Source organism: Pygocentrus nattereri, chromosome 13, assembly GCF_015220715.1.
Source record: "Pygocentrus nattereri isolate fPygNat1 chromosome 13, fPygNat1.pri, whole genome shotgun sequence".
Lineage (NCBI taxonomy): Eukaryota > Metazoa > Chordata > Actinopteri > Characiformes > Serrasalmidae > Pygocentrus > Pygocentrus nattereri.
This window is the reverse complement of record NC_051223.1, coordinates 10755139-10769407: the sequence shown is the minus strand read 5'-3', so window position 1 is coordinate 10769407 and position 14269 is coordinate 10755139. Positions and strand designations below refer to the sequence as shown.

The window sequence follows — 14269 nt, the reverse complement described above, 5'->3', positions numbered from 1 at the left end:
AGTAAAAGACTGGACTAATTTTAATTATATAGGAGATGAACCAGGAGGAATCCTTTGCTGTCTACAAAGAACATGAGAGCAAGACTAAGTTTTGTTAATGAATATCTAGGCCAGGACCACGACTTTTGAAACAATGTGTGATGGACAGACGATTCAAAAAGATTTTGAGTCAAAAAAAGTTGGCCCACAGTACCAGAAACAACATTAGATCAGAAGGACCTCATACCAGCTGTGAAGCATGGTGGTGAAAGTGTTATGGTTTGGGGTGGCTCGATTATGAGTGCTGGAGGAGAATGTGAAAAAAATTTAAGCTGAGAAAGTGGACCTTTTGACAGATTTGACAAATCCAACAAGAAATAAGGCAATACTCAGAAGGAGGAAATGGAGGCAAATAAATGTATTTATTAAGGTAAATAAATGCATTTCTTGAGGGACACTGGCTTCCATTTGTTCTCCATTTAAGGCGCTTCAGTGTAACTGCAGCACCATTTAATGTAAAATGTATCCCAGAATATGTCAGGAACTAGTAGACAAATATAGAAAACACAACATTGTGTGGCTGCACAAGTTGCTGAAGTCAGGAGTGTACTTATCTCAGTTATTATTTTTCAACTGCAAAGACAAATTTCCATTGTTTATTATTATTTTAATGATGATTGTGGATTATTACTATTTCTTCCAATAAGCAAAAAGTACTACAGCTTTCAGTAGAAAATATCAGCTACAAATTCAAAAATATACAATTCAATAAAACTCACTCATTATTATATTGTAGGATAGCCACTGATGTGTTAAACATACAACACAAAGTTATAATGTGTAATACATACATAATAGACATAGATAGATATATAGATACTGTATAATGCTATAATTATATAGATGTGGACTGTAATTCTTCTAATCTGCTGAGCCCCTGTGGTTTTTAATTAGGTTTACTTAAGATTAAATGACCCTTATTAGTCCCACACTGGGGAAATTTCACCTCCGCATTTAACCCATCAGTGCAGTGAAACATACACACTAGTGAATAGAGATACACGAGGGGGCAGTGAGCACAGTTGCCCGGAGCGGTGGGCAGCCCTATCCGCAGCGCCCGGGGAGCAGTTGGGGGTCAGGTGTCTTGCCCAAGGGCACCTCAGTCACGTACTGTTGGCTCTGGGGCTTGAACAGGCGACCTTGCAGTCACAAGGCCAGTTCCCTAACCTCGAGCACTCGACTGACCCCCTCACTGAAGCTTCTTGGCGAGTGCAGCCATCTCTCTAGCTTTCCTCCTCTTCAGCTTCTTCTTGAGCAGAAAGAGGTCAATGTAAACAATGTGTCCAAGTGCTATGGAGGCACAGAGAAGACCACCATGTAATGCACCGGCGATACCGCAGCTGAACACATCCTGACCTGAAAAACACAGGCATGAGTTCACATAGCTCTGACTGTAAACTCTACATGCTGTAGTCAAGTAATTACATGAAACATACAGTGCCGACATAGTCAGTGAGTTTATCTACAATAAGCCATTTCACATCAGCCCACTCTGAAGGGCTTTGTTTGCATCTCAACCACTGAATTATGCAGACATGCAGTAAAATTGGTGGAGTTCCCATTTACAAAGGCATTATTAAGGAGATACTGTATCTATAGTGCTAAATATAAGGCTCTACATGTCTTCACTCCAAAAAATGGTAACTTTACAGGGGATGGCATGAATGTTTTTTAATTATTATGGTAAAATAATATCATTACACTCCTGTTGGTCCATCTATCATGAAATGTTCACACAATGTCCAGAATAGAAAATGTAGATGCATGGTTTTGTACTGATATGAGTATCTAGCAGAAAGACCTTGTCGTACCTGAAATGAAGAGATTTTTGACAGGAGTGTCACAGCGGTTCTTGGCCATGACCTCTATGTGAAAGCGCTCCAGGTTGTGCTCGGCAGAGTACATGGCTCCACGGTAAGCTCCGAGGAAGTGCACGTTAGTCAGTGGAGTCGCTACCTCTTGAAAAACCAACTGATACAGACGAAAGAGAAATGAGGCACATTTAAATGCCAACATCATTCAAGGTGACATGTTGCTCCTTAAAAGATATTTCTCCTTCATGTATATCTCCTTCATTTCTTTACCTTCTCCCTGAGTTTGGGGAAGTACATACAGGCCCAGTCGAAGAGATTGTTGGCAAATCTCATCTTGTAATCCATGTAGTCATCCCCTCGTTTTTTCACTGTAGTGTCCTTCCACTCCTCAAACCATTCGTAATTGACCATAGTCATAATAGTCATGCACGTTTTACCTGTAATGTTAATGTGAATACTGATATTAGTAACAATACATGGTACAGAATACTCTTGCATTAAAAATAGACACTCTTATATTAATATTTGGTGCTGGTCCACTCCAATTTATATACAGTACTGTGCAGAAGTTAGAGACCCCAACTAAATCTACTCTCAGCTGTCTGAGTGTTTCAGTGGGTCACTCTTTCCCTTTATTCCAGCTTCCGTTCTTGTCAGGAGACTCACTTTCAGCTACTTAAAGAATCAGACACACCTCAAAAGTTCAGTCTCAGAAGCTGGTTGATTGTTTTCTGAAGCAATCAAAGCCACTCAGTGGTGCTGAGTCTCCAGCATCATTGGATTTCAGTGTTCCCCAAGTCTTCTTTTTAATGTATGTCCTTTTTTTTCAGATAGATAAGCACACTATATGGACAAAAGTATTGGGACACACCTCTCATTTATTATATAAAGTGCATAGATGTCTCCAACGCTCTGCTGACTCAGTAACTGCAGAGTTGAAACCTCCTCTGGCATCAACAGCAGCACAAAAACTGCACGGGGAGCTTCATGGCATAAATTACCATGGCCGAGAGGGACCAGCTCCATATTAATGCCTATGGATTTAGAATCCTGTAGGTGTGAAGTGTTTTGTCCCAAAACTTTTGTCCATGTAAATAGATAGAGAGATGTGGGACATAACTTAAGCATAACTCTTATTAAATCAACAAAACCTGAAAAATCGAAAACTTGTACTTAATGGCTGTTTTGACTGGAAATGTCATACATAAGGGGGGGTCTCTAACTTTTTCACAGTCTTGTTAATCTTTATGGTGACCTCATTTAACCTCCTGCTGTAAACCAGCTTACAGCTTCCAAATGCTCAGCTCTTTCTGCCACATCACTGAACTGCAGAGGTCTAATTGAAGGTCTAGGAGTTGGAAGAGTTTCGCCATAAACGTTTTGAAAGCACTGCAGTGTAGGCGGAGACACAGCTGCTCCAGAGGCTGTACCTGGGTGACGAATCTTCGAAGTGGGGTCTTTGGCGGAGGGGAAAGTGATGAACATCATAGGGATGTTATCTGGAGCCTCGTCCTTTTCCAAACTGAAGAAATCATCCATCCTTCACATAAACACAGATCTTTTAGAGGTGCAGCGCTGCTGAAACCCATTAAAGCACCAGTGCAGTTAACACGGGAACTGAGTCTATATGTGCTTTAGGTAGAAGATCTATGCGTGTTGCCCTTCTGAAGAATGTGGGTACATAGAAATGCTGGGGTTGGCCTGTTCTTCCCACAGCCTGTCATAATTGTTTCTGCTTGGACACAGTGGAGAATAAAACCATGTCCAAATGGAAGAATGGCAAGGAGCCCAGCGCTGCGGCTGGCTTTGTTCAAGCTCTGAAGGTTGAGGCAACAGCGCTACCCTGTGTGGACTTCAGGTAACAACAAGTAACACTCTGAACAGAAGACCAGGCCGTTAAACTTTTCTGTAATGATGTTGAAACTACACAAACCATTTTACTGCCAAATTACTAAGCATTTTTGCTAAGAATGCTGTTATTTGTATGATCTTCAGATCTGAATGTCCCACCTTCGGTCCATACTAAAGGGGAATTCCACTGATTTTTCAAACTTTCTGCAAAATTAAACCAAGAAGTAGTATGCTTTGGTGAGAAAACCACAGAACAAAGTCAGAATTATCACCAGTGGTGGTGATAGGAACCAGACGTCCATCTCCAAAAAACTCCCTATCAGACAGTTCCTGCATGAAATGGTTATGAATTCACAGCCTGATGACTGAGATGCAGTTTTATGATAGTTTTGAGAAGATTTTGGCCTTAAAATCTGTTCATAGTGGAGGGATACATAAAATGCAGGGTGTTGTGAGGCAAAATAGTCCCCAAAGAAAACTTATTATTTCAGATTTTCCACTATTTTCCATCAACAACATTGAACATGAAACGTGTAGGTTCTCTGGTGGTTTTGGACAGGCTCTTGCACATATAGACTGGGGTAGGGTATAAATCCTGTATAAGACTGCATCAGTGCTCATGGCATTACCACAAATGTTCATATGGCCTTTCTTCCCAAGCTGTTTTAACAAGGTGACATCAAGTCTTGTGGGTCAGCTCAGGTTCCACATGCTTTCTCACTCTTGGGTGCCCCCTGTGGTGCAGTACAGGCCACAGCACTGAAAATCCCATTAACGAAGCACTGACAACATCAGTGTCACATTCCATAACATTCTGAACAATTATCACACTATTTTGTTGGTCTATGCTATAAATTATATAAAGTTTAAATCGCTACAAAATGTTTATGCATTGGCACTGGCATAATTTTGGACAGTGAATAAACTGTCTGTGTTTGTGTTGTGGTCATGGCGACCCCTGGTTCCTATCAATACCACTGTATTTCACACCAAACCACTTAATTATGCAGAAATTTTGGTGGAGTTCCCCTTTAATAGGCCATATGAATGGGTGTTTCTGTATTGTGTGAGGTTCACTGTTTTGCACTAGTACTGACATGGCATCCATGTCATTATTGTTGAAGAGCCAGAGGTTGGTGGAATTGATGCCCAGTTCTTCTGCAGTGGCGTCAAAACCTGAGAAAACCAGCAAGGATCCTTGTCCAGGCTTCATCATGTCCAGCCTCTTCTGAATCTCTGCAGGATGAGATTGTTTAGAGGGTGTTTAGAGTAAATCTGATCCCTGAGATCCTGTCAGCGAAGATCCTGAAGAGCTGATAACATGATGAATATCTGACCTGGCTTGGCTTGTATCTCCGGAGGCAGGAGCCTCTTGAAGGTGTTGAAGATTCCACAGTTGGAGATGATGATAGGAGCCCGCACCTCCACCTCTTCCTGGCCTTTCTTGACGGAGACACCTACAAAGAAACCACAGTATAAGATGCTGTATGTTATAAAGACTTATATTTGGGCGATATGACGATATGTCAATGTTATAATGATCAGTTATGTGAAAATGTGTTTTTCTGAGTATTTGGTGGGTCAGCACTTCTACACTGACCAACTTTCTGGAGAGCAGAAACAACAACAATCAGTAAACAGCAACTGCATAGTAACAAGTAGCTGATTATAACGTTATTTATTAATTTATTTTTACCAATGTTCTGTTTCATGTTTCCTTCTTCAATCATTTGTTACATTATTCATGTTACATTAAAAAAGTGTTTGTTTGAGCTAGCTATTTATGGAAGTGTGTAATAAAAGTTGACCTGTTAAGAGGTTAACTTGCTTGTAAAACATTAAAAACAATAAATATCAATATACGGTCACATGCTAAAGTATGATCACACCCAAGTCAAATTTCTAAGTGAAAATAAGTTACACATACACTATAGTTCCAAAAGTATTCACTCCCCCTTCCAAATAATTTAATTGAGGTGTTCCAATCACTTCCATGGCCACAAGTGTATAATACCAAGCCCGTCGGCCTGCAGACTTCTTCTACAAACATTAGTGAAAGAATGGGTCGCTCTCAGGAGCTCAGTGAATTCCAGCATGGTACTGTGATCGGACACAACCTGTGCAACAAGTCCAGTCATGAAATTTCCTCACTACTAAATATTCCACAGGCAACTGTCAGTGGGATTATAACAAAGTGGAAGGGATTGGGAATGACAGCAACTCAGCCACAAAGTGGTCGGCCACGTAAAATGACAGAGTGGGGTCAGCGGATACTGAGGCTCATAGTGGTCACTTCCTGTTCCAACATGCCTGCACACCAGTGCACAATGCAAGGTCCATAAAGACATGGATGAGCGAGTTTGGTGTGGAAGAACTTGACTGGCCTGCACAGACTCCTGACCTCAACCTAGTAGAACACCTTTGGGATGAATTAGAGCGGAGACTGTGAGCCGCATCCACTCTCAAAGAAATAAATGGTATAGGTTTTACTATAGGGGGACATTAATATGCCCTTGTAACTGTCTACTCATTACTGCTTTATAAAGAAATAACTAGGTTTTTACAATAACTAGGAATTTTTATATACATAATCATGTTTTGCATGTCATTTAATGTGTATAGCATTATAGCAGTGATGTGCATCCAGTTAGTAGCTTGATAAGGTAGTTGTCAGCTAGTGGTTTAGTATTTTTGCACTATACCAGACACCTAAATTGCTATGCAAAGGTTTTGGCATATTGTACACAAACAAAATGCTCTTCTTTGATAAAGTAATGAATTAAAGGACAGTTTACCAGTTTACCAGAATACCAGCTACTGGCTTGATGAGGGGAATAAGGGCTTTAAAAAGTCATTAAAAATTCCCTCTATAGTAAAGTGTCTCCAATCAAAATGTATATAGTAGAAGTAATCTGAGTCCCGACTGCTGTAACTTCATTCTATCACTCACCGTATGCAGCTCCTTTACTGTCGACCAGGACGCGAGTGACAGGAGCACGGACCAGAACATTCCCCCCGTATTTCTGGATGACCTTAGTGATGTGGAACGGGATTTCACTGGCGCCCCCTCTTGGGTAGTATGCGCCACGCTTGTAGTGGTGCAGCAGCAGAGCGTTGATAAGGCTGCTGGAATCCCTTGGGGGAACACCTGGCCCACAGGAGGAAATGAAAATCAGACAAAAACCAAACCTGGGAAAATATAGATGTAACCATCACTACTTCTGTTGTGAACATGCTTCCATCCTACACCGTAGTGCTGAGGTACCCTGCTGATAAAAACAGTACAGAATAGCAAGCAAGTCTAGTGCTAGTTTAGCTGGTCACCCTAGCATGGTCATGCTGGGTGACCAACATACCAGAATCCAAAGCATAACATATGCCAGTGGACACGGTGGTAGTCTCTAGAGCAGAGGTCACTAATAGGTGGACCCAAGTCCGGACCCAGGCGCTGTCCTATGACATATAACCAATAACTGGGTGGGGTGGTCCCGTTTTAATCTGCGTAACTTTTCTAGCCTTTATGGTAGCTTTAGTGGCCAGACTCACAGACCAATCACATGCTTTGTAAATATCACAGTTGACGCTACTCAGCCAATCAGATCTGTGCATTGAGATGAGCACTGAGACTCGAGTGAGTGACGCCACTCAGGGGAGGAACGAGGCGAGACACAGCAGTCAGAGAAGAAAATGAGTCAGAGGGAAATTATTCCACATGATGTGACTCTAAAAAGAGAAAACTGTTGAAATTTGACTGAACTGGACTTTATTTGATCTGATATTCAGTTGTCGACTGTATGAGATGTTGATATTCCTACTTGGCTACTTCAGTAAACAGTATATGGCACTGAGTCATGATGCAAGTTAGACATTATGATATTCTGGACCGTCGCTACAGGGAATTTTCTCTAACTGGACCTTATTGAATTTTAATTAATGACTTCTGCTCTAGACTGATTTTCTGTTTTTTTGAAGGTTGGGGAAAACCTATATTTTCTGGACATCCCTTTGCTTTTTAATATATAAAGCCCTCTAAATATATAAAGTCCACAAAATATCTTATGAAATAAAACCCTGTGCTTCTGAAGTTGGTTGAAATCTATGTATGACCTATATTGATGTGAAGTATACAGAATGCCATATGCTGGCTCTTTTGTGTTGGACACGTTTGTTTTGTATTAGAAAACCCAATATAAAAGATTTTCACAGGATCCAATGAAAAGTCTGATCAGTTTGGAGCTCCCCCAGTTGAACTGCAGTTTATTATTTTAATAACATGATATACTTTGATGGAAAGGTGTATGGCTTATCAAATATCCAAACTGAATTTTCATCTTCATAGGTTAGAGAGAAAGACAACATTTATGAAAGTGTTTTATTTGTGTTTAAATGCTTAAATGTTGTTTGTTTGGCAGTTGTTTGATATGAAGAAAATTGCAGTTTCATTTCCGGATGGCTGTCTTTGTGTTTGAGTGCTTTTTCACAGTGGGGGGTGGGGGAGGTTCTATTCCTCCCCCTTCACCCCTCATTGCTCACTAGCAGCTCAATCTAGGGTCACAATATTTCAAACACAGAAAGATGATAGAGTCCTAGTTCATCTGATAACCAACATACAGAGAAAAAATATTGTACAAGATTAAAAATGAAGAATTAGTCCATTTCCATTCCACCTGCAGAATGGCCAATAGGGTCACTGCAGAAAGGTTATGAAAGGCTTATTTCAGCCAAGACTTACTGACCAACAGATAAAATTAGCAGATAAATGGATAAATGGACATCTCACCATAGAAGAAGTAAGCAAAGATAATTTGAAGATCCTTGTTGGAGGTCAGGATGTCGGCCACCTCTGTTGCACTGGAGCCTATGAGGCGGAAGACGGGGGACAAGAGGTCAGCAATGCCGCTCCTCAGCAGGAACAGCGCCAACCACTGGGGAATCAGCTTCAGACCAGCCAAGAAGGGGGTCTTTCTGGCTGAGATCTTTAGAGAAAATGAAGCAACATTAAAAGTTTATCACAAGAATTCAAATGGTCTGAGAATAGCTCTCAATCTTGAGCTCTCAAGATCAGCACCATGCACTACCTTCATGATCTTGAAGAATTCTTCCACAGCTTTGACGTCATTGGGGAACTGCTTTTTGAGATGTTCCTCCATCTCAGTTTTGCCCATGTAGATGGTGTATTTCCTCTGTTCTTCTCCAGTGCCAATGATGATGGTGTCAAAGTGCTTGTCCAGCTCCACAAACTGCAGCTGGCCTTCAGTGATCTGGTCCATAACAATCCTAAAGAAGCTGTTCTCATGTAGTTGACCGATGTAATGAAGCCCTTTAGAGACAGAAAAAAATTAGAACATTTTATTACTCATAACTTATCAAAAGGTAAAAGACTACTGCCATTCAAAAGTTTGGAGTTACTTGTCATATTAATGATATACAGTAATAACGCATTTTATGTAGATTTAAACATTGGCAGCCAGTTTATAAAGATGTTTTCAGATGTTGTATTCAAGAAAGTATTATTAAATAGTGTAATTCTATGTTTGCAGTCATTTTTTCAGGTATTCTGGCCTGAGATGGCTCGAAAAGCTAACACTGAAGCGTGTCAGAGTTGTAGAAAAAGCTAACTAGCTAGCTAGTTAACTGATACTAATATTAATTATCATTAGACATCATATAAACTATTGTAGTGACCTGCTACTGGCTGTGGATGCGCAGAAGACATGGCCATGCAGATCGGTGTTGCGTGGGGCTTCAGGAAGGGCCTCATTGTGGCAGGAGAGACATTTTAGTGTTCAAAGTTGTAGTTCTATGAGTGTTGTTAGCACAGACATGTTGCTTGTGTTATTCTTTGTGAGGCTGTGGGGTAGTTGGTGTGTTCTTTGTAGTCACCATATTACAGACATTATGTGGTGAGAGGTGACCTGCCAGACAGTCCCAGCTGTTCAGCAGCACTGAGAGGCATGTCTGTCCTGCTGCTGTGTAAATAAAATTAATTTAAAGTGCTGTTTCCTAGGTCTTCTTGTTGTACTACAATGAAACCACGATGGTGTCAGAAGTGGGATTGCCCCCTAGCACACTGGAGGGAAATGGCAGAGAACACCAAACCCAGCTGAGAACTGCAAGAGAGGAGTGGAATGGCAAAGACAGTGCGTAAGGCCTGTTGGGGGGGGCCAGCGTAAGGGGGCTCAGTACTGAGGTGTGGTGGGTGAAGTGTGAGTGTCATAGCTCAAGTGTACACAGGCAGTATCCTCTCTGGTGTCTACAGCATGGTGGGCAGTGGAGAAAGTGGAGAGTAGTGGAAGGAGTGCAGCACCAGTTTTGTGTGTGTTTGTTGGGTGCTAGGCATTGACGGCCACACTGTAAACCCCTTCTGCGCAGCAACTTCTACATAATTAGTTAGAATGATAAATGATTATAGCTCATTTTTCATTCCAAGGTTGCAATGCCATTGACCACCTCTGGCCACCCCTTGGTGACACTTCTGGCTGTGCTGAGTTTCTCTAACTGCTGAATGTTCTCAATCAAACTTTCTTGAAAGAGCACATCTGGCCAATGTTTAAGACAGTCCAAACTGTTGATTTGTCAATGAAGGCCAAAATGTGTTGGTTATACACTCACTTAAATAGGTACACTCTTCAGTTCCTTGTTAACACAAATAACTAATCAGCCAATCACATGACTGCAACTCAATGCATTTTGGCATGTAGAGGTGGTCAAGACAACTTGCTGAAGTGTAAACCAAACAGCAGAATGGGGAAGAAAGGTGATTTAAGTGACTTTGAACGTGGCATGGTTGTTGGTGCCAGACGGGCTGGTCTGAGTATTTCAGAAACTGCTGATCTACTGGGATTTTCACGCACAACCATCTCTAGGGTTTACAGAGAATGGTCCGAAAAAGAGAAAATATCCAGTGAGCAGCAGTTGTGTGGACAAAAACGCCTTGTTGATGTGAGAGGTCAAAGGAGAATGGGCAGACCGGTTCGAGATGATAGAAAGGCAACAGGAATTCAAATAATCAACCAAAATCTCTGAGGAATGTTTCCAACACCTTGTTGAAAGTACACCACGAAGAAATAAGGCAGTTCTGAAGGCAAAAGTGAGTCCAAACTTTTACTAGCAAGTTGTACCTAATAAAGTGGCCAGTGTATGCATATGAGTAACTTCTTACCGACATCAAACTCAAAGCCTTTTTCGGTGAAGGTGTGGCAGCAGCCTCCTGCCTGGTCATGTTGCTCCAGCACAAGAACTCTCTTGCCCAGTTTGGCTATCGTAGCCGCTGCCGTCATCCCACCGATCCCACTGCCGATCACGATTGCATCCAGACTCTGAGGCACCTTCTCCCTGGTGAAGCCTGAAAAACAGAGCATTGCCATTTACGTCGTTGTGTTGTGAATCCACAGAAACCTGTCTACCTCACACAAATCATACATAAAGAAATGCACAGGCAAGGACTGTCGTAGTGTTATTATACATAAAATCACTCAACCCAATACTGGCATCTGTTTCAGCAATGCAAGATATCATTCTTATATATTCATAAAACACATTTTAAAGCCATTGTACAGTTCACTATATGTACAAAAGGATCCTACACAGCCTTTTGAATGAAGTAATTCAGCTCAGTGGACCCATTGCTGACCTGGGAGCAGCTGCAAATGAGCCTAAGGTCACTATATCCAATGCCAGTCATTGCGTTCTCTGGAAAGATCGAGTTCCATCCAATACCTTTGGGATGAGTCGAAGTGATCCAGAACTGACCATCCAACATCAGTACCTGACCTCACTAATGCTCAGTCCAATCTTCACAGCAATGTTTTAATATCTAGAGCCTTCACAGAAGAGATGAGGCTGCTGCTGCAGCACAAACTCACTATAAACACCTTCATTTCAGAAGAAGTCCTGACCTACAGACTCATCATCCACTCACCTTGCTTCAGAACTTTGTCTCTTTTCTTCTGGTCAAGTTCCATCGGTTCTGGATCCCTGACTGAATCCACTGTGAAAGGGCTTTGTCTGCCAAACAGGTACCAAAATGTAGTACCTACCCCAATGAGGAATGATACCAAAAACACCAGCAACCACATCCTGAAGTGGACAGCACAGCTCTAGCAAGATTGCTTAAACAGCAAAACCACAAGGTAGCTAAGGACGCTTGTCCAGTTGTTCCCCAAGATTTACTCTTAAGACACCAGACAATGAAACAGAAAAGGAGCGGCTGCAGTGCTAATGAGGTTAATGTGATCTGAAAGCCTGTGAGGTTCATGGCTGCCTTTAACTGTCAGCAGGTGCTGAAGGTCATGAGTACATTCATTTAGGCCATGTTAAAGCATCTTTTATGGCCAGCAGTAAAGATAACAGGTAAGAGTGCCAAATATTGGCTGTATATCTTATATAATGTCAGTCCAGTTCACTCATATTGTGGGATGTTTGGGGCTGTCTGGGTTTGCTCTATTGGGAACACTTCTTTTGAGCTGCTATTCGTGCTTCCAATAACTGGATAGTGCAAGAACTAGACAGTAGAGAGATAGGAAAGGAGGGGTCTTCCCTTTTTTGGTGAAAGGCTTTCTCTTTAATCAGGATTCAGAGTAAGTCCTTAATGCCAATGTAGACCATTATATACACAACAGTTTAAGCAAAAGCCACTTCAGTAAATGAACCATCTTGCTCCATCACCTGTACATTAACTCCCATTGTAGGTGCATGTTCAAGGTTTTTTATGATTGGGAGGCTCTTTTCTTCCACTTGAATTCTCTGCTTGAAGCTTGTGATGGACATATTGATATATATTTTAGCTTGTAGCAGTTTGACAGTGACTCATTCTGCTTGCTATAGAGCTGTCACCACTGTTTTCCATTTCTAACAGGCCATTGACTAAGCTGTTGCTTGTATTCACAGTCAAGGACATATCTAGAACTTCCAGAAGTTCCAGAAGTTCCAGAACTTCCTTGCATTTTTAAGTACGCATTAGGCCTTTTCTCAAGGTATAAAGAGTATTCCTTTAATGATGCTTGGCTACTCATATAAATGCAGTCTATGGAGGAGTTTGTTGGTCATTCTTTAGTATTTCATTTGCATACATCCCTGAGACGTAGTTAGTTATGATCACCCCAAGCAGGCCTGGAGACGACGCCCTCAGCACAGATGGAATCCACACTGTTTATCTTTCTCTAATGAATTAATCTCCGGATTTAACAAAGCACAGATAATCCTCCTTACAGAACTCTTTAGGGTGCTGTAAACATAAAAAACTGCCCAGTTGTTTTGTATTCATCAACTATTACAAAAGCAGTGATTGAGGTTTGATCTTTATTGTAGTGTTATCAGTTAATGCAATTAAGATAAGGCTGGAAAATGTGCCAAACATCTTAGACTTTATACACACACTCTCACACGCAAGATGGTTATATAAGAGCTGGAGCGCTGCTAAAGTACTCCTAAAGAGATAAAGGTATGATAACATAAGGCCATAACTAGGATCAGACTTTTAGTGAGGTCCATTTTGCAGAAATGTAACCTACATCTCAATAGCCACGTTTAGCTGACTAATAGCTCAATCAGAATAGAATACATATCCATGTATACACTTCATTCGGAATAGTCTCGTATGATTTAGGCCATTCAGAATTCAATTCCTATAAGATTGATCGAGGTGGGTAATCCTGTAAACAATCCATTAAATAATATCCATGTAAACGCCTATATCTGATTACATTCCCTATCTGAAAGTTTTACTCCGTTCTGCATGTGTGGTGAGAAGTTTATACCGTTCAACACGGCGGAGCAGAAACTGATCTGCAGAGGAGACAAAGTTTATGCTCTGATCTTTAAAAGACAGTGGTGGGACGAATGTCCAGCTTATGTGTCTCAGAACGCCTTCCTCTAGGCCTTCTTTAATAAGGACATGTGAAGGATATTTTCCTGAGTCTGACATCATTTTAAAGCAGTTAAAATCACAATCACTGCTCACTGCTGCTCATCTCACTCTGACTGGACTCACATGATGCTGGCTGTCATGGTAACGTTCACTCTAAGTGGTTCTCCACGCATGCACGTCATTTTGGATTGGATTACTTGTAGTGAGCATGTAAATGAAGATTTTCCATCAGATTATTGAGTAGAGTGAGAATAAACACTTCAGTCTTAAAATATGAATAGCTAAGGTTGAAGGCTTTTATTGCATATATATTATTGCATATTATTACAATATAATAAAACTCACTCATTACTTTATTTTGGACATTGCATTGGCTGTGGCAAAAAATCTATTAACATAGATTAGAATGGGAACTAAACAACTATTAAACAAACAAGACAAGATTGGTTATATTTACTTTTTAAGGGGATAATTGTTAGTTCAGAACAGTTACTAATTTTTTTTTACATATATTAGTTTACTGACATGTATACATCGATTTCAGAAACAGTTATACAACCAGTAGTGATAAAATACTACATATGTAATCATTATTTTTACTTCTGTAATGATGGTGTGACATGGTAGCAATATAATATACAGAATAATACATATAGGTAATGAGTAGATAATGTATATAAAGTTATATGTAATATAA

The 14269-nt window shown here is 40.8% G+C and overlaps 1 protein-coding gene across 1 annotated transcript; it reads right to left on the bottom strand.

Annotated features, from left to right (window-relative positions):
• Nucleotides 1-390: 390 nt before the first annotated feature.
• si:ch1073-13h15.3 (inactive all-trans-retinol 13,14-reductase) lies at nucleotides 391-11935 on the bottom strand. The gene is made up of 11 exons (XM_017695016.2): nucleotides 11626-11935; nucleotides 10867-11049; nucleotides 8783-9024; nucleotides 8485-8680; nucleotides 6655-6852; nucleotides 5042-5161; nucleotides 4802-4940; nucleotides 3284-3393; nucleotides 2124-2290; nucleotides 1851-2010; nucleotides 391-1395 (listed from the first exon to the last, which is right to left on the bottom strand). Exons 1-11 carry the CDS (start codon nucleotides 11780-11782, stop codon nucleotides 1229-1231), a joined length of 1839 nt encoding a protein of 612 aa, XP_017550505.1. The 5' UTR covers nucleotides 11783-11935; the 3' UTR covers nucleotides 391-1228.
• Nucleotides 11936-14269: the final 2334 nt, after the last annotated feature.

What these genes read in the sequence shown, in the direction of transcription:
- si:ch1073-13h15.3 (XM_017695016.2), bottom strand. Translation starts at nt 11,782, where the DNA reads ATGTGGTTGCTGGTGTTTTTGGTATCATTCCTCATTGGGGTAGGTACT. An exon ending in AGGCTTTGAGTTTGATGTCG is followed by an intron (nt 9,025 to 10,866) that starts GTAAGAAGTTAC and finishes CTGTCTCTAAAG; the next exon opens with GGCTTCATTACATCGGTCAA. An exon ending in CTTTGCTTACTTCTTCTATG is followed by an intron (nt 6,853 to 8,484) that starts GTGAGATGTCCA and finishes CCTGTGGGCCAG; the next exon opens with GTGTTCCCCCAAGGGATTCC.